At 46.5% G+C, this 24,395-nt stretch overlaps 1 protein-coding gene across 3 annotated transcripts in view; it reads right to left on the minus strand.

The window, feature by feature from the left end:
- Positions 1–24,395, minus strand: part of PAX7 (paired box 7) — a 127,669-nt gene that overhangs the window by 44,436 nt on the left and 58,838 nt on the right. For all 3 annotated transcript variants that reach the window (XM_006866332.1, XM_006866334.1, XM_006866333.1), the window contains 3 exons: positions 12,491–12,690; positions 6,121–6,286; positions 5,097–5,299 (listed from right to left, as the gene is read on the minus strand). In XM_006866332.1, the coding sequence (XP_006866394.1) occupies positions 5,097–5,299; positions 6,121–6,286; positions 12,491–12,690 (569 nt within the window). The remainder of the gene's footprint in view (positions 1–5,096; positions 5,300–6,120; positions 6,287–12,490; positions 12,691–24,395) is intronic.

The following is a 24,395-nucleotide window of genomic DNA, read 5'->3' on the forward strand; positions in this document are numbered from 1 at the left end:
AGAACCAAGAAGAAGGAGAGGACAAAAAAGCTTGGCTTAGTGACATCATGCCACATGGTTAACTGAACACCGAGAGGATTGTCTTCATTAGTTCTCTGTAGTATAAATGAGCTCAGGGAGGTATAAATATGTAAGTGCCATTTATTGTTGTTGTCAATGTGCCACCAAATCGGTTCCAACTCATAGCAACCCTGTATAGGGTTTATGAGGATTTTTAAAATCTTTTCAGGAACCCCCTTCCAAGACTAAGACTCAAGGGGAATACACGAGCAGGCATGTGGTCTGACTGGTGACCATGTTGGTCACCGATAAGGGGAAATGGGGGTAAAACAGCAATGAAGATGTGAGCTAAGTCTGACCACTTTCAATAGACTCCTGTGAACCCAGGGTGGAGACCTGGTTGGCCAGCAGTATGGCAAGACCTAGGGGGACTCCTGTGCCCAGGAACATGCCCACAGAGGACAAGAGCAGAGAGTGAACTGTCCAGCTGATAAGAAGTGAGGAGATATGCATAAGAACACCCACACTTGCAGATAATACCCACTTGACCTGGCTTCAATGGCTGGATGATCAGAACTCGACTAGGAGAAGAAAGAAGAGAAAAAAAAAAGAGTAATCTGCTACAATTTGATGAACTTGGCCTATACTTATGGATATAGTAGCTCAAAAGAGGGAACAAATCTTTACAGTGAGCATCATTCCCATCCCCTCGGTATGCAGGGTTGACAGAGATGGTCAACTTGGACATTGACTACCCAAAATGAGGGGGCTACAAAGGCAAGAAGTGACTGGCTTACAAGCTTTCAAGAAGAAGCTTAGAGCCAGAGGCCATGAAGGAAGGTATAATCTCCACTGAGTGGTTTCCAATCTGTCTCAACGGGACTGATGAAAGGAGATGGTGATAAGACTCTTGTGGTACAATAGTGAGTAATTGCCATCAGGACTGACTGTGAGGGTTGGAAACGTAAAGGTAGATGCTTTGTAACAAAAGGAGGGGAGTGGTTGATTTTGCAGTCTAGCAGTGGAGGTCCCTGGAACCATCAAGGGAGAGGAGTGGAGCGCGGGACCCCACCTAGAGAAACAATGACGCCAGAGATGGAGGCAGAGACCATGACTTGGAGAGATGGAGAGGCTGGGGACTCTGGACTCGGGGAGGGAGAGGGGTTGTGTGCTGGCAGCTGGGGGGCAGGCTTGAGGGGTGTTCCCTTTGGTTGTTTAATGATGTGTGGAGGGGATTATAATCATTGCAGTGAAACGAAATACAATAGGACGAATGTAAAGCTAATGCTCTCCCATGTAAACTATCACATAATTCACAATAAAAACTTAATTTAAAAAAAAAGGATTTAAAATGAAGAGAAGAAAAATATTTTAAAACTTTGAAACTCTACATGTTTACCACAAATAAAATTTCAATTTAAAAGACATCTGAATATTATATATGACAGACTTGGTTGTAAAATATACATGGAATATTACCATTGTTAAATACAAAGCTGAGTTTCAACTTTCAAGGAAACTGAAGTAATCCCTCTGGGTTTTGCAAGAACAAAACACCCTCTAATTTTAAGAGCCGAGACTTTCTGGGTGACAGCGGCATGGGCTCACCATCCTGGATGATAAGATAGGTTGATGGTCGGGGGTGGGAAACCTACCCTTCCTTCCCCCATAGATGAGCTGTGGAGAAGTCCCTCTTATTGGGGAGAGACATCTCCCTGCAGGTAACCACCACTTGGTGGGGGATGGGGTAGGACCCCTTCCATTCCCACGGAGCTACACGATATGCTGAAGATGTCAAGTCTCCCTGCTCAGACCGAAAAGGGAGTGTAGAAGAGCTGGAGTTGAAAAATGCCAGGAACTTCTCTACAAGACCCAGAAATCCACTACTTCTCCCCACCCCCACCTCCTTCCTTCACAAAGTGTTTATAGCTTAACTGCAGTGGTTCACACTCAGAGGAACACAGGCAGCTGGCCCTCCCTCCCCCTCTGCTCTTGAATTTGCATGAGCACAGCCCCCATGACCTTCTCCGGCAGCTGTTCACCTCCTGGTCCCCTCTGCCCTGTCATACCCTCCCATCTGTCTTCACACCTTCAGTGGGGACTTCTGGGCACATCTCCGAGGTTCATCATGTTCCAATTCATCATGTCCTCAAGGCCTCTCAGACATGAGAAATGAGGTGGAAGCTTCCGGAGGGTCTCTCACTTCTGGTTTCAGAGGAGGGGTGATGGTCCAGCTCAGGAACTTCCAAACAGGGCAGAGAACACAACGTACAACTCCAAACACTTCCAGTCATGAAGGGAGAAGGTGCAACTTGATCTAGCTCTTCAGACTAGTGGGCCAGTCTCTGGTCCTTTCCTTCCCTCCTCAGGGTTCATTTCTTGGGATATCCTCACCCTTCAATCCCATCACCAAACTTTGCTCCAGAGGTCAAACAGAACAACCAAATCAGTTGCCATCAAACCTATTCTGACTCATGGAGACCTCATGTGTGCAGAATACAACTGCTCCATAAGGTTTTCAATGGTTGTGACCCATTTGGAGGCAGATCTCCAGAGCTTTCATCCAAGGTGCCTCTAGGTGGGTTTTGAACCCCCAATCTTTTGATTATTAGTAGCTGAGCTCCTAACTCATTGTGCCACCCAGGGACTCCGCTAAAGGGGCCAGGAGCTCCTTCTTTGCAGGTGTCTCCTCTGCCCTGTGACAGAAGCCAGGCTTTTAAGTTTGAGACGGGAGCCCAACACCCTGGCTCCTGCTCGTGTTGTCCTGGGGCCATCAGCAGGCCACTAAGCCCTTCATCTGTAAAGTAAGATGGCCAGCCCATGTAATCTCCAAGTTCCTCTTGAGTTTTCCAAACAATACCCCTCCAGCCTTGCTTCTTATAACAAGGTGGGGCCTGGGCCACATTCTCGGGTGTGGACACCTGGGGTCTCTGCAGCCACCTTCATCCAGCTGGCCCTCGGATCCTGTTGTGTCTAACTCCTATCTGGAAGGTAAGCTTGGCCAATTGACACTCTGGCACTAATGAGATAGAGTTCATGGCTTTGAGCCCCAAAGAGGCCAGTTAGGTCTAGAGGCAATGTTGTCATCCAGGGCACCAGAAGAGGAAGAGTGAGGTTGGCTTGGGGAGGACAAGCCCTGTGGTTGGCAATCTACATCAGAACTGAGGTCAGTGGCGTCACCCTCTAACAGGGACCCCAAGACAACCTGGAGGCCTGCATGCCGTTGCTCACAAGGACTGAGCACTCACCTTGTGCCAGGCCTGGGGCTAAGGACTTCATACCAGTGATTCATTCAATCCTCAACAACTCTGTGAGGTACATGCAAAGATGATCCTATTTTTATGGGTGAAAAAACAGGTAGAGAGGGGGGAAGGGACTTTCTCAAGGTATTCCCTACAAGTAAACAATAACACTGAAACACAATTACAACCTCTACTACATAGATTAATGGAGGCAAACAAAAACCCAGAACAAGTGGAAAATGAATTGTTGGGAATGTTTTAGATCAAGGATTGGCAAGTTTCTTCTGTAAAGAGCTAGATGGTTTGGGGTTTGCAGGATATATTCTCTGTTGAAATGACTCAATTCTGCTGATACAAATAGACATGGCTGTGTTCCAATAAAAACCTTGATTTGCAAAAGCAGGACAGATGTAGGCCATGAGCCATGGCTTGGTGACTAGTCACACCCCTTTGATACCTATTTTTTTTTTTCCCCCTTTAGGTAGCAGGCTTCCCATATTAGTTATATTATCCTGACAATTGGGAGGCATGAGAATTAATGTACATTTAATACCTACTTTGTGCCAGGCTCTGTGCCTGGTGCTTTTGACCTGTCACCATGTTGAATAGGGAGGATAACTCTTTCCAGGAAGTCACTAACAGACTCTTTGTTTAACAAGAGAGAAACTGAGGCTCAAAGATGATCTCCCTGAAGAGTGGAACTGGTATTTAAACCCAGGCTCTGACTCCCACACCATGGCTGATTGAATATGTTTGAAGTGTATGTTTTCTTGTTGCAGATGGGAAGAAGGTGGGAGGCAGGATAAAACCAGTCTTGAACTTAACCACCCCTCTCCATTGATATTTGAAAGCCAAGTGCAGTATAGAGCCCTGGTGGTATAATAGGTAAGCACTCAGCGGCTCACCAAAGGATGAGCAATTCTAATGTACCCAGTGACTCTGCAAAAGAAAGGTTTGGTAATCTGCTTCCATAAAGACCAAGGAAACCCTATGGGACAGTTCTACTGTACCACAAGGAGTCGCCCTGAGTAGGAATCAACTCAACTGCATCCAACAATAGCTACAACGCTGCCATTATAACTACGAGATCACTTCCTCAAATTCACTGTGATTTCCAGAATCTTCAAGTCCTGTTCCCCAAACACACCAATAACCGTCCTAAGCCCCAGCGTTGTCGTCTGTCTCCATCTCAAGAAGGACCTGTGGCTTCTAACCACACCATTAGGCAATGATTGACACAACCAGCAACCAATCCACGCAGTGAACAGAGTTCCAAAGACCCAGAATAGAGGTCTGTGGTCTAGAGTTCCATCTGTAATTCTCTCCACCAATCAGATGCAGTCCTGTCTTTCATTGATTGGTCACTCCTGATGAAAGGCAGGAGAAGGCTCACGGGAAGGAAACCCGGAAGGACTCCTGGTTCAAGAGCTGAACCCCAACCACAGTCAGCCTTCTACAGGAAATCATGGGACAAAGCTTCCACTCATGAGGAAATGTCTGACTTTATGGACTAAACAATCACAAGATGGATGGTGGGCCAGTGGCGTCAAATCAAGAACAAGTCTATAATATAATAGCTACTTATTTCTAGGTGGCAAGACATATGTGAAGCTGTTATGGAAATGCTTTCTCTGTAGTCTGAAGAAGACAAATCCAGGACAAAGGGTCACAGAATCCTGACAAGTGAAGCTGGAAGGAACGTCTCCACTTCCCACTTAGCAGCAGCCACGGGGTGTCCATGACCACCCAGTGAATTGAGAGGCACCTTCCAAGTGTCACCTCTTCCCTAAAGGAGAACCACCCTATGTAGCACAGAGCATTTGCCCAGACTGTGGAGGGTCTGGGGATGCTTACCTGAGGAGACAGGCCATTGCTGACAGGGTTCATGTGGTTGGAGGGTGCCGCCGGGTTCATGAAGCTGTCAGAGTAGCTGGAGAAGCTGTGGCGGGCTCCGTAGGCCGAGCTGGTGTCTGCTGCGGCGGCAGCTGCAGCCAGCCCTCCCTGGTGCATGGTGGACGGTGGGAGAGGCTGGGGCCTGTGTACGGTGCTGCCCCCATCTGTGGAAAAACCATGACTCTAAGGGCAGGGAAAGAACCTCCCCAATCCCACACCATGTAGGAGACAACCATGAACCCTGTAGCCCTTGAGGGAAGAGGTCACCGTCCCAGCTCCTTGGGATGAGATTAACTGGCTTGGTGGCCTGACGCCTGTTGGACCAGGTTTTGATTGACAGCTGACCACCATTCTAAATAGCTTCCAGACAACTGCTTACCTGCCCTGTTTCTCAGTGCCTGGCACACGGTAGGTGCTCATTACACATTAGGTGGACTGACAGACCTCTTGGAGTATGTTCCGATTTTACAGATTTTACAGATGAAGGAACTGAAGCACATTGGAGCACTTGTGCAAGGTGGCAAGGCTAGTGAGCAGGGGACTAGGGTTTGAACTAACTTTAGAGCCATTTCTGTTCCTAGTTGCTGTGTTGGTATTCAGCTCTGCCCTCCACACAGCCTTCCAGTGTCTGGGACCCTGTCATCTTTGGCATTGTTTCAGTTTCTCATGGAGAATTTTTATAAGAGGCACCGTGCCTTTATCCTCAGCCTCTGGGATTCCAGCTGCCAGTCCTTTGAGAGGATGCTCAGTACTTCTTCAGGCAAACAGCTGATTCCTGGTATGTGCTGGAGGCAGGGCAAGAGACCACCTGTCCATCTCTACCTGGATACTCTGTGGCCCATTGGCAGAGCCATGGCATTTCTGTCTTCATATCTGCCCACATGAAAGCAGACAACTAATCATGGGGCAATCTTGTGAGTGGAAGGGAGGGACGGGCATGGTCCAGATAGCAGGCAGGCAGGCAGGCAGGCGGATGGGTACTCACCTTGGGAGATGGTGGTGGTGGGGTAGGTAGAATCCGGGAGCTGGTAGGGGGGCAGCGCAGGCATGCCGGTGGGCGGGAAGCCTCCTGGCAGAAGGTGGTTGAATGCTGCCAGCTGGTTGGCTCCTGCCTGCTTCCGCCAACGGGCTCGGCGGTTACTGAACCAGACCTGGGGGAGCAAGAGCAGAGCACGGTGACACCTCACTCCTGGCTATCTTCTTCAGGTAGAAGTCCTCAACTCATGCAGCACCATGACAGTATGCAAACTACATTCACAGAAGAAACCCCATTCTGTCCTTATGACCATCCAGTGGGGGACAGGAGAGGGCTTGGTTAGCTCCATTTTACAGATGAGGTAACTGAGACCCAGAGTAACTGGGTGACTTGCCCACATGAATGTTTCAGTCCAGGGCTCTTTCTACATCTGCCGCCTGTGTCTCAAGGGACGCCAACGCCTGAAGGCCTACCTGATTCCAAAACATGCTGATTCCCCATCTCCTCCAGGAAGCCCCCAGGGAGGAAGTTGCACAGGAACCCACCCGAAAGAAATCACTCTTCAAACTCAAACTGAAGCCTTACTTGGCTTGCAGAGTACTGTCCTCCATAAAATAGGAGAACTCCGTTCTCTCACACCCAAGACCTTACTAAACACTGGTGGGGAAATGGAGTCCTGGTGTGGTGCTGTAGGAGAAGCACTGGACTGATAACCACAAGGTCAGCGGTTCAAACCCACCAGTTGCTCCTCAGGTACCCTGTACATGGCCGCTCTGAATCATAGCCCACTGGATGGCATTTAACAAAACAACAACTGTAGAAAAATAACCTCCTATTTCTGTGTCTTCATTTCTGCCAGCTTCTGTGCTAGGGCTTCATACATTCGCCCTGAGTGACACATATGGTTCGTGCTCAACTAGTAACCTAAAGGCTAGTGGTTCAAATCCACCCACCTAGTGGCATAGTGGAAGAAAGACCTGGGCATCTGTTTCTATAAAAATAACAGCGCAACAGTGGCATGGAGTGATTCTTCTTTAGAACACATGGATTGTCACAAGTCAGAATCAACTCAGTGGCAACAAGTTCAGGGTTTGTTTCTTTGTTTATTTGTTTTTAAGATGAATTCTCCTATTTCCATTTCACAGAAGGAGCAACTGAGGTTCATGTAGGTCAAATATCTTGCTCTGTGGCATGTAACTAATCTGTAACTGATCCAATCTGCACAGGATCCCTAGGGTCATTCAGAGACAAAGAATGATTGTGTGAAGTACAGGAACTTCCAGGAGCTCTTTTCCACCTTAGGGCTTTGCACATGCTGTTCCCTCTCATAGGAACACTATTCTTGCAATGGGTTCCCAACTTTCAGGACTTACCTGAAAAACACACTCTTTCTCCTCTTCCCAAGTCATTGCACCTAAGGTAGGCTCCTCCTTATAGTTAAGTACATTTTGTGACTGTGCCCTTCTGTCTCCCTCTCCAGACTCTAAGTCCCCTGGAACTCAATGAAAATTTGCTGAATGGGAATGGATGAATGAATGAATGAACAAGGAAAATCAGGGATGGCTCAGGTGTGTCTTTACCTGGAATGTGGCCACAAGATTCAGCCAAGGATCTCCTCCTGTGGGATGAAGATCTGAACCTTCCTTGACACTGGACCTCCCAAACCTCTAGACCATGACTGATGGCATGGGGGGAACGGGTGTCAGCTGTGGGCAGATAGGGCATTTACGCAGCCCAGGTGCCTGACTACCTCAGTTTGATTCTGTTTCTAGCTGCTAGAGGGGTCCAAATAGTTAAGTACTTAGTTACTAACTAAAGATGAGCAGTCTGACTCCACCTTAGGTATCTTGGAAGAACAGAGTGGTGATCTATTTCCAAAGGACACAGTCACTGGAAATCCTATGGTGCACAGTTCTGCTTTGGCACACATGATGTTGCCCTGAATCAAATTCAACTCAATAGTAACTGGTTTGGCCTTGGTGAGTCCCTTGCTAAAATGGGCAAACCTTATCATTCTTCTATTCCTAAGTTTCTTCAGAGAAAGGACAGACATTAACACCCACCTGATAGCTGGATCTGGCCCTCAATGGCATTAACAGATGTAAATTGCTGAGAACATCAATTATTACTCTATTAGAAAGTTAGGAGGGATCTTAGCCAGTCTGCCCATTTCAGATGGAGAAACAAAGACACCAAGAGGGACAGGGTGGCCCAGCTCCCATCCAAGATTCCTGATCAGTGTTGAGTGCTTTGAGAATAGGAGCTGTGTCTTATTATTCATCTTTGATGCCTTCATCAGCACCTATTACACAGTTGAGAGTCATACAGAATCTGAATGCAGCATAGAGGACAAGGGCATGAGCTTACACAGCTGTAGGCTAAAGTCCAGCACAGTCACTTATTAGCTGTGCCTTTGAGAAGTTGTTGTTGTTAAAAGCCATCGAGCTGATTCCGATTCGTAGCAATCCTATATATAGCAGTCCAAGGAGTAGCTGATGTGTTTGAACTACCCACCTTGCAGTCAGCATTCCAGTACTCATCCCACAGCATCACAGCAGGACTCCTTTTTAGAAATTACTTCCCTTCATTAAATCTCAGCTTTCTCACCCGCAAAATGGAGAGAGCCCCTTCATAGGGTTATGGTGAGGACTGACAAAGAGAACCTATGTAGCATGCTTAGCACTGTGCCCAGTACGTGAAAGTGCTTTATAAATGTTGTTAACTGGCAAGGCCTTCTAAAACCAGTTGCTGACTCATGACAGCCGCATATGTATCAGAGTAGAATAGAACTGCTCTCTAAGATTTTCAAGGCAGTGAATTTTCAGAGACTGATTGCCAAGCCTTTCTTTCCAGGAGTCTCTGGGTGTGTTGGAACCTCCAGTCTTTCCATTAGTAGTTGAATGCTTAACAATTTGTGCCATCCGGGGGTTCCTCCTTTAGTAGGTATGCGATAAATGTTGGTGTCTGATTTGATTTGGTTTCACAACATCCTTGAGAAATGCGGTTCTTGCAGCTCTGAGTTGGGGTCAGAATGAGAAGTTTCCCACACAGCCTGGTGATCTAATACCAACTGCCGGAAGATGGGACTGTTTTCCCAGGCAGGTATGAGAGACACCCAGGGGTGAGCTGGGGACTTATCAGCCCTGCAGACTGTTTCTAGGATAAACCCAGGATTGTGGTCACTGGGGACACAAAGAGATTTGCTTGTCTCCCAGGAAGGTGCAGGCCAGATTGTGGTTGGGCCACTAGACTTGTAAAAATGAACCTTCTTCCAGAGAAAGGAGTCATTGGTCCTCTGGTCCACACGCTCCGTGCTTTCTGCAGACAACTTTGCCAAAAGTCATAGGGGACATTCAGAGTCCAGCAGGATTCAAAGGGAGGTTCTGACTCCTCTGTTGGAGAGCAGGGGGTGGGGAGAGTCACAGGCCACATTTTAGTTACCAGCACCCCACATGATGCAGTTGCTAGAGCCCTGCCTGACCACAAGCCCCTCTTGAAAGCAAATTCCCAAAACTATAGACCCCAGCAATCAAAGGCCAAGACTCCATAGCAGAGAGCCATCAAATCTAAGGAATACTTAGGGACCTCCAAGATGCCTTCCCCACTGACCACAGCTGGGATTCGCGCTCCGGGATCCCTCACAAACTGGGCGTCATTTTTGGTTGAATAGTACCAAGATGGCCTTGATTGTCAGTTAATTGTTCTTGTTGTTAAGCACTGTTAAGTGAATTTTGACTCATAGCAACCCTGTATAAGGTCTCCAAGGAGAGTCTGGTGGGTTTGAACCACCAACCTTGCAGTTAGCAGTCCAGTGCTTATCTTACAAGGACCCTAGAAATTTAAGGGATTGTTTATTTTACTTCCTTTCATTGTGGTTGGTGGTTAAGTGTTGTATAGTTGGTTTTGACCCATAGCGACCCTGTACAGCGTTTCCAAGGAGCAGCTGGCGATCTTGAACCACCGACCTTGTGGTTCAAACTGACTTTGTTGTCCAGCGCGTTAGCCCACAGCACCATACCAATATTCCTTCCCTCCATTAGAGATGAGGAAACTATGCATTATGAAGGAAAACTGACTTGTTGAAGTGATTGGACCCAGGCCTGGGGCCTCCCAGGCCAATGCATGCTGCTCTGGAGACCTTTACACTGGACTTGGGACTTTGTCCTACTTGGCCTGGTCCTACATTCAGGGCCTCTCAGTCCTGCAGTAGCCAGTTCCTCCAATCTGCTCTTCTCCAGACTAGGTTTATGATTTCTGACTTTTTAAATTTTTGGTTCAGCCTTTATTTTTAAAACTCAACATTTATTAGTCCTTCCTCTGCTTGGAGAGCCCTCCTGCTAATGGGAGACCCAGCCCATGCCCCGAGAAGGGAGAGCGTGTGTCCCGGGAAGCCCAAAGTCCGATAGGCACCTCAGCATGCTGGAGCAGTTCCACCTTGGCCCCCTCGCTATGGACTTGCCTGGACCCTGGATGCTCTCCTGTTCCCAACCCCCCTCCTTCCTTGGACGTTGAGTGACACCTGTTTCTGGGTCCCCTGGGCCAATAAAAGCACTGGCCTGACAGCCAGCACATTTTACAAGGAACGGGGCAGCTTCAAGGTGGTGGGAAGCAGCCCCGCCTGCCAGACATGGGATGAGAGAGCATCAGGAATGTGCCCAGGAGAACAGCTGCAGGAGGATCAGAGAGGCGGGGGCGGGCAGGCTCAGATGTCACCCTCAGAGGGAAAGGGGGGGATGAGACGAGCTGGCTGCTGCTGCCTGCCCTCAGCTCCAAGTCTCCCTCAAAGGCCACTAAGGGCCCCCATTCCAGGGTGGGGCTGCAGAGGGCCAAGGGACATATACTGCTTCCTAAAAGCCACGGTTTGCTTCTAGGACTCTCTCATTCATGGTTAGCGGCCATAGAGTCCATGCCAACTCATGACAACCCCACACACAAAAGAACAAAACGCTGGCCAGCCTGCACCATCCCCAAGATTAGTTGCTGATTGTGCTCCATAGGGTTTCCACTGGCTGACGTTTGGAAATAGATCACCCGATCTATCTCCCTAGTCCATCTGAGTCTGTCAGCTTTGCTGAAACTCACTCAGTAGCACGGCAACACACAAGCCTCCACTGGCAGACGGGTTGTGGCTGCTCAGAAGCTGTGTAGACTGGGAATTGAATCTGGGCTTCCATAAAGAAGGTGAGAACCCTACCACTAACCCACCACTGTTCCTACTCTTGCTTCATCCTTCAAGTTCTAGGTTCCTAGTTCACTTCTTCCTCCTCAGGGATGGCAGGTCAAGTTCCAGACCCAGCTCAGACACCCAGTATGGTACCCCGTGTCCCAGGACAGGTGGCTTTGCTGAGCCTCAGATTCTGCCTCTGTGCCTTGGAGGTGATCATAGCGGCTTGACAAAGTGCTCTGAGGGTCTCTGCCCATCATGTGTGGCTGGTGCAAGTGGACATCTGCTGGTGCCATTGGATGGAAGGGCTCCTCCAGCAAGCAGTCTTGGGCAGCCCCACTGTGGTCCCACCTCCCCATCCATAGAGCAGACAGCCCAGGCTCCCCATAAGCACTACTCCTGCACCCACCAGGCTATTCCTCCCCCACCTCCACTCTCCAGTCTCAGTCCCAACCAGACCCCAGAGACCCTCCCTCTTGTGCACATTCTGCACTTGGAATCTGAGCGCTTAATCTGGATGGAGAGTCAGTTCCTTCTCGCCCCTCCCAGACTCAAGGCCTGCAGTGGGAGGTGGCAGCTCATGCAGCCCTTTCTGATGAGGACTGCACCTTGAGGACCAGGAGATGGTATCTTTGGGTTCACTCACCCTCTCTCTGATGCCAAGAACATGCCTGCTCAGTCTGTTTGTATGCATCCCCAAACAGGAAACTTATTACCCATCTTAGGAAACTAAGTTGGTTTGGAAATTTTCTTCCTAATCACTTTCATCCCTCTTCAGAGATTTGGAGATTTTTATATCCCTGAGCTCTCTCTTCAGGCTATTCCTGTTTCTTTTCTTCCTTCCCTCCTTTTTCCCCTTCTTCCTCCCTCTCTTTTTCCTTCTTTCTCTTTCTTTACCTTTTCTCTGTTTCCTAGTTCCTCCTTTTTCCTCCTCCTCTTTCTCCCACCAACTTCATCAGTATTTGTTTTCAGTATTCATGCTGGAAACATGAATGCAACGCTAAGAGACAGTTACATGCCCCTGGGTTTCCTGGGGCTGCTCACTGCTCAGTCAGTAAGTTAATCAACATTTGGTGCCCACTGAGTGCTAGTGGTATTGCCTGTCTACACGAGTCCAGGAAGACCTGTGGCAGGATCCCCAGGGAGCCTGGTCACCCTGACTCCATCCCAGGCTCTGTAATGCATCACAGCTTGAATACCAGGGTAACTCCTCACCTGTACTCGAGCCTCTGTCAGCTTGGTCCTCTGTGCCAGCTCCTCTCGGGTATAGATGTCTGGGTAGTGAGTCCTCTCAAAGGCCTTCTCCAGCTCTTCCAACTGCTCAGCTGTGAATGTGGTCCGACTACGGCGCTGCTTGCGTTTCAGAGGGAGATCAGGCTCCGACTCCACGTCTGAGCCCTCATCCAGCCGGTTCCCTACATAGCGAGGGGGAGGGGGTTGGAACTTAGTAGGGTGCTGTGGTCTTGTGCTCACCTTCAGACTCATCACTCCACTGAGGATCAGACTCTTTCCTGAGCCCAAGGAAGTCAGTGGAAGGATGCTCGTCACAGCATTGTTGACCAAAGCAAAGGTTAGGAGCAATATCCACGCCCAACCTTAGGGCACTGGTTAAAAAAAAACCTTGAATACATGTGCCAATAAGTATTTCACCAATCCCCTAAGGCTGGACAATTACATCATTTCCACTGACACAGAAAGATGTTGATAACATAGGTCTTAAGGGCGGTTTGTTTATGAAAGAAATACATCTCTCAAAATGCAGTGCACCAAAACTTTACACCTCGTCCGCTCAGCCTTAAGAAGGCAAGGTACAAGCCAGTGCACATTATTTCCCACTTCTGGAAAAACTAAACACAACACATTATAGAACACTGCACCCAAAATATGAATACATGCTAACCTTCAGGGTGTAGCGGGTTACAAGTTACACTGCTATCCGCAAGGTCAGCAGATGGAATCTAGCAGCTGTTCCATGGGAGAAAGATGAAACTTTCTGCTCCCACGAAGATTTATAGCCTCAGAAACTCTATATAGGGTCACTAAGAGTGGGAATCAACTCGAGGGATCATAACTACAAATGACAACAACCTTTAGGATAGCAGGACTTTTGATTTCTTCTTTACTTGTTTATATTTTAGTGTTGTTGTTGTTTTTGTGTTTTTTTAATGATGAACATTTGAACAAGGATGCTATTGGATTTTTGGAGTCCTGGTGTGGCACTATAGGATAAGCACTGGACTGCTAACCACGTTTGTCAGTTCAAACCCACCAGCTGCTCCTCAGAAACCCTATGCAGGGTTGCTATGAGTCGAAACCAACTTGATGGAACTTAACAACAATAGCAGCATTGCATTTTGGGAAAATAATGCAACAATGAAAGAAGGAAGCAAAGGTGGAAGGGAGGGAGGGTGGGAGGGAGAGACAGCGAAGAAAATAAGAAAGGAGAGGGGATGGAAGAACAGAAAAGGGGAGGGATATATATAAAGGAGCTCTGGTAGCGTAGTGGTTACGAATCGGGCTGCGAGCCTTAAGGTCAGCGGTTCGAAACTACCAGCCGCTCCGCGGGAGAAAGATGAGGCTTTCTACTCCCGTAAAGATTTACACCCTCGGAAACCCTGTACAGGGTCGCTATGGGTCGGAACCGACTCGATAGCACTTAACAACAACAACAATATATGGGTGATCCTGCTGGTATTTAAAATACCAGTGGCATAGCTTCCAGAATCACAGCAACACACAAGCCACCACGGTGTGACAAAGTGACAGAGAAGCCCCACAATGGAACTGACCCATCATGCCTTTTGATGTTATAGACTTTGCTCTTCCCCCAGCCTGGGATCCCATTCCCTTGACCTCCAGTTGACATCTAAGAGACTGTATTAGATTTGGTTTGCTTTTCTCTTGCAGGAGGGGTCTGGACCTATTTCCGTAACCAACACTTGAAGCAATTGAGGAAGATGATGACTGTGGGGGAAAGTGAGTGGGAGGACAGGAGAGCAAGGTTTCAAAACCTTGTGTGTACTTCCCAAGTGACTGGGAAATTCATGTTGCCTCTCTGTGCCTCAGGTTCTCCCATCTGCAGCATGAGTCCAATCCTACCTTGTCACTGTGTACTTGGTGCAGCACGTGGAAAACAGCAGGTGTTCAAGGAATCACAGAATGACAGAAAGCGGAAGAGCCCCAGGAATCCCAAAGATGGAGGAAAAAGAGAGGAGAAAAGGGCAGAGGGAGACCATCTCTAAAAGTCTGCCTTCTTTTCTCCTCCACTCCCTCCTTTGTGGTTCTCATTGGATCCTTCCTCCATGCTTCCCACAACCCCCAGGGGATTGGCTGAGAGGAACTGGGGAGCAGTTCAGGATGGGGGTGGGACTCAGCCCTGACAGCTCAGAGCTTGCTCAGGCCCTTCCAGCAGCTTCCTTAGAGCCTGGACAAGAGCTGGAGCAGATTCCTGCCCTGCCAGCGCCATCCAGGGCAGAAGGCTAGTTGGCTTCATTAGTCTGGGTAATAGGGAAGCAGAGGTTTTTATCCACTCCAGGATCCAGGGTGGAGATTGTAGGGGTGATGGGTACAGGCCTTGATCATCCAGGTGAGCTTTCCCACTCTAAGATCTAAAACGTCACTCAAAGGTTTCAAAACATCCTGGGAAGAATGTGTGTAGAGTTACATAATTAAACCCCTCATGTTACAAATGGGGAAACAGGCTGAGAGAGAAGAGGTGAACTTCCTAGTCATGGGGACAGGTTTTAGATAAGCTTCGAGATGAAGATAGACTAGTAAGAAGAAAAGATGTACTATTTCTGAATATATAGTTACTGAAAACCTTATGAATAGCAGTGGAACACTCTCAACACTAGAATACTCAATATTGAAACATGAATATTGAATATTGAAACCGAAAATTGTCAGGTATAGTGCCAGATGAGCCCCTCAAGTTGGAAGACACTCAAAATACAACTGGGGAAGAGCTGCCTCCTCAAAGTAGAGTTGACTGTGATGACGTGAATGGAATAAAGCCTTTGGGACCTTCATTTGCTGATGGGGCACAAGTCAAAATGAAGATAAACAGCTGTAAACACCTGCTTAATGTAAACATTAATAATCAGAACATGGAATGTACAAAGCATGAATCTAGAAAAATTGGAAATTGTCAAAACTGAAATGGAAAGCATAAATACTGATATCCTAGGCATTGTTGTTGTTGTTAAGCACTGTCAAGTTGGTTCCGACTCATAGTGACTCTGTGTAAAGTTTCCAAGGAGCAGTTGATGGGTTTGAACTGCTGAGCTTATGGTTCACAGTCCAATGCTGATCCACAGTGCCATACCAGTTGGTGAGCTGAAATTGTCAGGTATGGGACATTTTGAATCTGACAATCACATGGTTTACTATGCCAGAAATGACAAATTGAAGAGGAATGGTGTCATATTCATCATCAAACAGAACATTTCAAGATCTGTCTTGCAGTATAATGCTGTCTGTGATAGGATAATATCCATGCATCTACAAGGAAGACCAGTTAATACCACTTTTATTCAAATTTATGCACCAACCACTTAAGCCAGTGATAATGAAATTGAAGAAATGTACCAACTTCTTCAGTCTAATATTGATCAAACATGTAATCAAGATGTATGATAATTGATGGCAATTGGATCGCAATGGTGGAAACAAAGAGGAAGGATCAGTAGTTGGAAAATATGGCCTTGGTGATAGAAACAATCCTGGAGATCGCAATAGAATTTTGCAAAATCAATGACTTCTTCATTGCAAATACCTTTTTTAAACAACATAAAAGAGGACTCTACACATGAACCTCACCAGATGGAATACACAGAAATCAAATTGACTACATGTGTGGAAAGAGACAAAGGAAAACTCCATATCATCCCCCAAAACAAGGCCAGGGGCTTCCCAATACTTCATCTCCCCCAGTCCCTCTCCAAGAGTAGATTCTGGGCTTACTAGGCTCAGTGACTTACAACAGGTTACGGAACCCCTCTGAGCCTCATTTTCTATTTGTAGAAGGTTCAATAGCCCCAGCTCCAGACTAGTATATATATATTTTTTAATGTTTGTGAATTGTGTGATAGTTTACATGGGAGAACATTAGTTTTACATTCATCCTATCATATATTGTTGCATTGCCATGGTTACAATCTCCTCCATGCATCATCAATCAACCAAAGGGTATACACTACAAGCCTCCCCCCCCGCCCCACCCCCCCGGTGGTCAGCCCACACTCCCTCTTTGGGTCTAAAGTCCCCAGCTGCTCCATCACTCCACGTCATAGTCTCTGCCTCCATCTCCGGCATCACTGCTTCTCTGGGTAGGGTCCTGCTTTCTGCTCTTCTCCCTTGATGGTTCCAGGGACCTCTGCTCCTAGACTGAAAAATTAGTCACTCCCCTCCTTGCTACAAAACATCTACCTTTACATTGCCAACCCTCACAAGCAGTCCTGATAACAATTATTCACTATTGTATCACAAGAGACCTATCTGCATTTCATTTCATCAGCCCTGCCTAGACAGATTGGATACTACTCAGTGGAGATTCTACCTTCCTTCACACCCTCTGGATCTAGATTCCCTCTTGAAAGCTTGTAAGCCAGTCACTTCTTGCCTTTGTGTTGTTGCTGTTGTTAAGTGCCGTGGAGTCGGTTCTGACTCATAGTGACCCTGTACAGGGTTTCCGAGGCTATAAATCTTTACAGGAGCAAAAAGCCTCATCTTTCTCCCATGGAACAGCTGGTAGTTTTGAACTGCTGACCGTGAGGTTTGCGGCCTGATTTGTAACCACTACGCTACCAGAGCTTCTTGCCTTTGTAGTTCCCCCATTTTGGGTAGCCAATGTCCAAGTTGCCCATCCCTGCCTACTCTGTGTATGGAGGGGGTGGGAATGATCCTTGCTGTAAAGATTTGTTCCCTTTTTTGAGCTACTGCATCCATAGGTGTAGGTCAAGTTCATCAAATTGTATCAGATTACTCTTTTTTTTTTCCTCTTCTTTCTTCTTCTGGTTGAGCTCTGATCATCCAGTCATTGTAGCCAGGTCAAGTGGGTATTATCTGCAAGTATGGGTGTTCTTGTGCATATGCCCTCTCTTCTTACCAGCTGGATGCTTCACTCTCCACTCCAGTCCTCTGTGGCTATGTCACTGACTCTGGGCCCAGGAGTCCCCAGGTCCAGACTAGTCTTGAGGCTGCTGCAGAGAACATCCCTACAAGGGGGGCCCAGGGAGTTGATGGGGGCTCTTTTCCAGAGGGCTTAACTCACACACAAACTGAAGTCCTGGCCTTGGAGACTTCTCTGGAACTCCCTGGGCAGCAGGACACAAGCTGGCTCTCCTCACTCAGTATCTATATGGTTGTTAAGGCAACACTGACATCTCAGGATCATTCCAGACCTGTTCACAGAGTTAGCAGAGTCCTAACCTCTTGGGTCTTACCTTTGCCTTCCCCAGACTGACCTTTGGTCTGGACATCTCTCTGGCCTCATGAGGTCCCCAGTTCCCTTCTGGATATGGGGTGGGAGGAGCAGGGACAGGGGGAGGAAGGGAACCCAGAGCTCTCTGTGAGTCTAGAAAGCTTCAAGGACAGGAATATCAGGCGCATAAAGGACATGAGTAGACACTGAGGCTGAGGGCTTAGCTAGCTAGGTCCAGCATCAGAAGCATTGCAGGTAAATTTGATGTCAGTCATTTGCTAACTGTGTTCACGATTTTGTTCACAGCCTCTAGCCTGTCCTGGTATTATTTCCATTCTACTGTATGTTGCTGTTGTGAAGTGCCGTTGAGTCAGGTCTGACCCATAGTGACCCTGTATAGGGTTTCCAAGGAGCAGCTGGTGAGCTTGAACTGCTGACCTTGCAGTTCAAATGGCTTTGCAGTCTGGAACATTAACCCACAGCACCACACCAGAACTTGATTCTACTGCATATGAAAGCTTAATTTCAAGAAAATGAATGCTTCTGTAAATGGAAAAGCAAGTATCATTTTCCATAATTAGATGGAAACCATAAAAGCAAATAGCATAAAAGCCAACAATGTTGCTAAATTCTCCTCAGAAACTATTGCATGCAAAGGGCCTTGAGCTTGAGGTCTGCCCTGCCTTTATTTAAAAGGGAAGCTGGGCAGTGCTAAGACTGTCTAGGACTCTGCTGTCTTTTATATGGTGGCCACTAGTTGCATGTGGGGACTCCTGGTGTTGTGCTGTAGGATCAGCCCTGGACTTCGAACCACAAGGCCATGGGTTCAAACCCACCAGCTGCTCCTCGGAAACCCTATGCAGGGACACTATGAGTTGGAACTGACTTGAAGGCACTTTACAACAACAGTCACATGTGGTGACATTCATTTGAATAAAACGTAAAGACTTAGCTCATCAGTTGCACTAGGCCTACTTCAAGTGCTCATTAACATCTGTGGTTGCTGTGGGTGTTGTGTGTAGTTGAATAGGCTCCAACACACGAGACTGATGTTGTTGTTGTTACGTACTGTCCAGTCGGTTCCAACTCATAACAACCCTGGAGAGGCTGTTTGAGGAGCAGCTGGTGAATTTGAACCAGTTGCCTTGTGGTTCAAACTGGTCTTTTGGTCCAGAGCTTTATCCCACAGTGCCACACCAGGGCTCCTAGCGTGATTAGAGGCTACCACATTGAACAGTACACTTCCAATATATTTCTATCACTACTGAAAGTGCTGTTGGACAGTGCTCCTCCAGAATTAAACTGAGACTTACATTGTGCCTCCCCTATCAGACTGGGGGCTCTCCCAGGACTAGGGCTGTATTTCCTCCCCTCTCTGACCCCACAGCTCTGAGTATCATCTCTGACCATAGATTTCTTTCCTGACAACCCTGATTCTAGGCTGCTCAGCACCTAAGTTCAAGAGTCCCCACTGGAGGGGCAGACCTGGTATCCCACCCCCCCTCTGTGGATTGCCTGTCTTCCTGACTGCCAATTCTTGTTTCCTTCTGAGGCCCCAGGGTCTTACTTCTCTTGTCACTCAATCAGAAAATTCAGAGGATGCAGTGAGTTTCTGATACCCTGAAAATGACTTTCTGAGGTTCGTTATATTTGACTCTGAGCCCCAGATGTGCTGGAAAAGGGGCCCCATGGGACCAGCTGTACCCACTGTGGCCTCTTCTCAGTGATTGAGAGAGGGAAGAGGAGGGGGGTTAGAATCTGCCCTCTAGGTCTCTAACCCTAAGACTGAGGCAGGTAGCAATAGGCCAAGGTCTCCCTTGCCATTGATTCACTTCCTGTGTTATGTCACAATCAGAGACAACCTTGCTAGTGGTCAGTAAGAACACAGGGATGACATCCCAATGGTCAGGATGGCAGGAGAGATGGAAATGAACTGAAGACAGAGTGGCATTGCCTGAGATTGGATTATCTACTAGTGGGAGAGAACTGTAGGCAAATGACCTAGCAGCTACCCAAGAAGTGACTGGCTTACAAACTTTCAAGAGGGAGCCTAGATCCAGAAGGTGCGGAGGAAGGTAGAATCTCCACTGAGTAATAGCCAATCTGTCTGGGAGGGGTTGATGAAATGAAATGTGGATGGGTCTCTTGTGATACAGTAGTGAATAATTGTTATCAGGACTGATTGTGAGGGTTGGAAATGTAAAGGTAGACATTTTGTAGCAAAAGGAGGGGAGTGATTAACTTTGCAGTCTAGGAGTGGAGGTCCCTGGGACCATCAAGGGAGAAGAGCAGAGAGCGGGACCCTACCCAGAGAAGCAGTGATGCCTGAGATGGAGGCAGAGACGATGACATGGAGAGATGGAGCAGCTGGGGACTTTAGACACAGAGAGGGAGAGGGGCTGTGTGCCGATGACCGGGGGAGGGGGGAGGGGGGGGCAGGCTAGTTGATGATGCATGGAGGGGATTGTAACCATGACAATGAAATGATATACGATAGGATGAATGTAAAACTAATGTTCTCCCACGTAAACTATCACATCATTCACAATAAAACATTTCTAAAAAATGACCTAGTAGCACCCTCTTGGCTCTGGCTAACACTGTTGTGTTGTTGTTAGGTACCAATTCATAGCAACCCTATGCAAACAGAATGAAACACTGCCAGGTCCTGCGCCAACCTTGCGATCATTGATACTTGAGCCCATTGCTGCTGCCACTATGCCAATTCATCTTGTTGAGAGTCTTCCTCTTTTTCTCTGACCCTCCACTTTACTAAGCATGATGTCCTTCTCCAGGGACTGGTCCCTCCTGATAATATGTCCCAAGTATGAGAGGCAAAGTCTGGCCATTCTGGTTTCCAAGGAGCATTCTTTCAACCCAGTTAGTTCTTTTATGGTACTTTTAATATTCTCCTCCAACACCATAACTCAAATGCATCAATTCTTCTATGGTCTTCCTTTTTCACCGTCCAACTTTCACATACATATGAGATTACTGATAATATATATCATGACTTGGGTCAGGCACACCTTAGTCTTCAAACTGACATCTTTGCTCTTGAATGCTTTATAGGTCTTGTGCAGCAGATCTTCCTAATGCAATACATCATTTGATTTCTTGACTGTTGCTTCTATGAGTGTTGATGATTGATCTGAACAAAATGAAGTCTTTGACAACTTCATTTTTTCTCCATTTATCTTGACGTGATTTATTGGTCCAGTGTTGAGGAATTTTGTTTTCTTTACATTAAGGTGTAACCCATACCTAAGGCTGTGATCTTTGATATTCATCGGTAAGTATTTTAATTCCTCTTCACTTTCAGCAAGTAAAGTTGTATCATCTGTATATCGTAGGTTGTTAATGAGTCTTCCTCTAACCCTGATGCCACATTCTTCTTAGTATAATCCAGCCTTTCAGACTATTTACTCAGCATATAGACTTCTGGTGTGGAGCTGTAGGATCAGCACCGGATTGCAAACCACAAGATCGGCAGTTCAAACCCACCAGCTGCTCCTTTGAAACATTATACAGAGTCGCTATGAGTTGGAACCAACTCAACAGCACTTAACAACAACATACAGATTGAACAAGTATGTAAAAGAATACAACCCTGGTGCACACCTTTCCTAATTTGAAGCCATTTGGGGTTACCTGGTTCTGTTTGAACAACTGTCTCTTGGTCCATGTACAGATTCCTCAGGAGCACAATTAAGTTTTCTGAAATACTCATTCTCTGCAATGTCCATAGCTTGTCATGATCCACACAATAGAAGACCTTTGCATAGACAATAAAACACAGTTAAACATTTCTGGCATCTTTCATACTTCGGACATATTGTCCGGAGGGACCAGTCGCTGGAGAAGGATATCATGTTTGGTAAGGTGGATGGTCAGAGAAAAAGAGGAAGACCCCCAGTGAGATGGATTGGCCAAGTGGCAGTATCAATGGACTCAAGCGTAGCAACAATAGTGAGGTTGGCCCAGGGTTGGGCAGTGTTTCGTCCTGCTGTGCATAAGGTTGCTATGAGTTGGTACCAACTCAATGGCACCTAACAACAACAACAAACATTTCTGGTATTCTCTGCTTCCAATCAAGATGTCTGTGCTCATGAGGAATCTATACATGGACCAAGAGGCAGTTGATTGAACAGAACATGGGAACACTGAATGGTTTAAAATTAAGAAAGGTGTGTGACAGGGTTGTATTCTTTCACCATACTTATTCAACCTGTATGCTGGGCAAATCATCTGAGAAGCTGGGTTCTATGAAGAAAAACATGGCATCAGGATTGGAGGAAGACTCATTAACAACCTGCGATATGCAGATGATACAACCTTGATTGCTGAAAGTGAAGAGGACTTAAAACATTTACTGATGAAGATCAAAGAGCACAGCCTTAAGTATGGATTACATCTCAATGTAAAGAAAACAAAAATCCTCACCACTGGACCAATAAACAACATTCTTATCAATGGAGAAAAGATTGAAGTTGTCAAGGACTTCATTCTTCTTGGATCAACTATCAACAACCCTCACGGAAGCAGCAGTCAAGAAAGCAAACAACGTATTGCATTAGGCAAATCTGCTGCACAAGAGCTTTTTAAAGTGTTGAAGAGCAAAGATGTCAGCTTGAGGACTAAGTTGCGCCTTACCCAAGCCACAGAATTTTCAATAACCTCATATGCATGCGAAAGCTGGACAGTGAATAAGACCGTAGAAGAATTGATGTTTTTGAGTTATGGTGTTGGAGGAGAATATTGAAAGTGCCAGGGGCTGCCAAAAGAACCAACAGATCCATGTTGGAAGAAGTGCAGTCAGAGTGCTTCTTGGAGGTCAGAATGGACAAACTTTGTCTCTCATACTTCAGACATATTGTCAAGAGGGACCAGTCACTGGAGAAGGATATCATGTTTGGTAAGGTGGAGGGTCAGAGAAAAAGAAGACCCCCAATGAGATGGATTGGCCAAGTGGCAGCATCGATGGACTCAAGTATGGCAACAATGGTGAGGTTGGCCCAGGATCGGGTAATGTTTCATTCTGCTCTGCAAAGAGTTGCTATGAGTTGGTACTGACTTGATGGCACCTAATAACAACAAGTCAAGATCTATTTGACATCAGCAATGATATCCCTCGTTCCACGTCCTCTTCTGAATCCAGCTTGAACCTCTGGCAGTTTTCTGTCAATATACTGTTGTGGTCATTTTAAAATGATCTTTAGCAAAATTTTACTTGCATGTGATATTAATGATATTGTACGATGATTTCCTCATTCTACTGGATAACCTCTCTTTGGAATGGGCACAAATATGGATCTCTTCTTGTCAGTTAGTCTGGTAGTTGTCTTGCAAATTTCTTGGCATAGATGTATGCCTCCACTGCTGCATCAGTTTGTTGAAATATTTCAATTTTTATTCTATCAGTTCCTAGTGCCTTGTTCTTTGCCAATTCCTTCAGTGCACCTTGAACTTCTTCCTTCAGTATCATTGGCTCTTGATCATATGCTACCTCTTGAAATGGTTGAACATTGACCATTTCTTTTTGGTCTGGTGACTGTGTATTCCTTCCATCTTATTTTGATGCTTTCTGCATCATTTAATATTTTGCCCAGAGAATCCTTCAATAATGTATGTTGAGGCTTGAATTTTTTCTTCAGTTCCTTCAGTTTGAGAAATGCTGAGTGTGTTTTTCCCTTTTGGTTTTCTAACTCCAGGTCTTTGCACACTTCATTATAAAATTTGACTTTGTCTTCTTGAGCTGACCTTAGAAATTTTATATTCAGCTATTTTATCTCCTCATTGCTTTGATTTGCTTTAGCATCTCAACACTGAAGAGCAGGTTTCTGAGTCTCTTCTGACATCCATTTTGGTCTTGTTTCCTTCTTTCTTGTCTTCTCGATGACCTTTTGCTTTTTTCCTGTATCATGTTTTTGATGTCATCTCACAGCTCTTCTGATTTTCAGTCATTTGAGTCTAATGCATCAAATCTGTTCTTCAGATGATCTCTAAATGCAGGTGGGACATGTCCAAGGTCATATTTTGGCTCACATGGATTTGTTTTAATTTTCTTTAGCTTCTGCCTGAACTTGCATATGAATAATTGATGGTTCTGAAGCCCCTCTGAAGCATCCCTGACCTGATCTAGTCAAAGGTCCTGAACTGTATTTGTGATTGCTTCTCCCTTGCTGTGTGTCCTTGAACAAGTTGCTTCCCCCGTCTGGACTTTGGCTTTTCCTCCATTGTAGAAGTGAGAACACGTCCTTGCATACCTCACTGGACTGGTTTGGGAATGGAATGAACTCAGGACAACAGGAGTAATTTGTACCCTATAAAAGGTTTGTGACGGATTATCATTATTATTTCCAATGACAATGCCAACAGAAGATGCCAGTAAGAGGTGGAGAGTGGTCGACCAAAGATGTGTGAGAAGGGACACACAGAGCTCTGACACTTTAACATTACTCATGCCTTGGTTTCCCTAGTGGCTCCCTGCACCATCTCCCCATCCCCTGGAAACCTCTTAGCTTCAGAGTTAAATGAATCAATAGGATTAAGTGGGATTGTCCACCAGGCAGCTTTGCTGGCTTAGGCGGAGTCTTCCAGGCACAGAGAGCAGACACGTGTGGGGAGTGGGCATGGGCGTGCATTCATTACGCAGACGCTGAATTTGGTAGGCAGTGGTACTGTGCTCAGTCTGCTGTC

Source organism: Chrysochloris asiatica, unplaced genomic scaffold (genome assembly GCF_000296735.1).
Source record: "Chrysochloris asiatica unplaced genomic scaffold, ChrAsi1.0 scaffold00090, whole genome shotgun sequence".
Taxonomy (NCBI): domain Eukaryota; kingdom Metazoa; phylum Chordata; class Mammalia; order Afrosoricida; family Chrysochloridae; genus Chrysochloris; species Chrysochloris asiatica.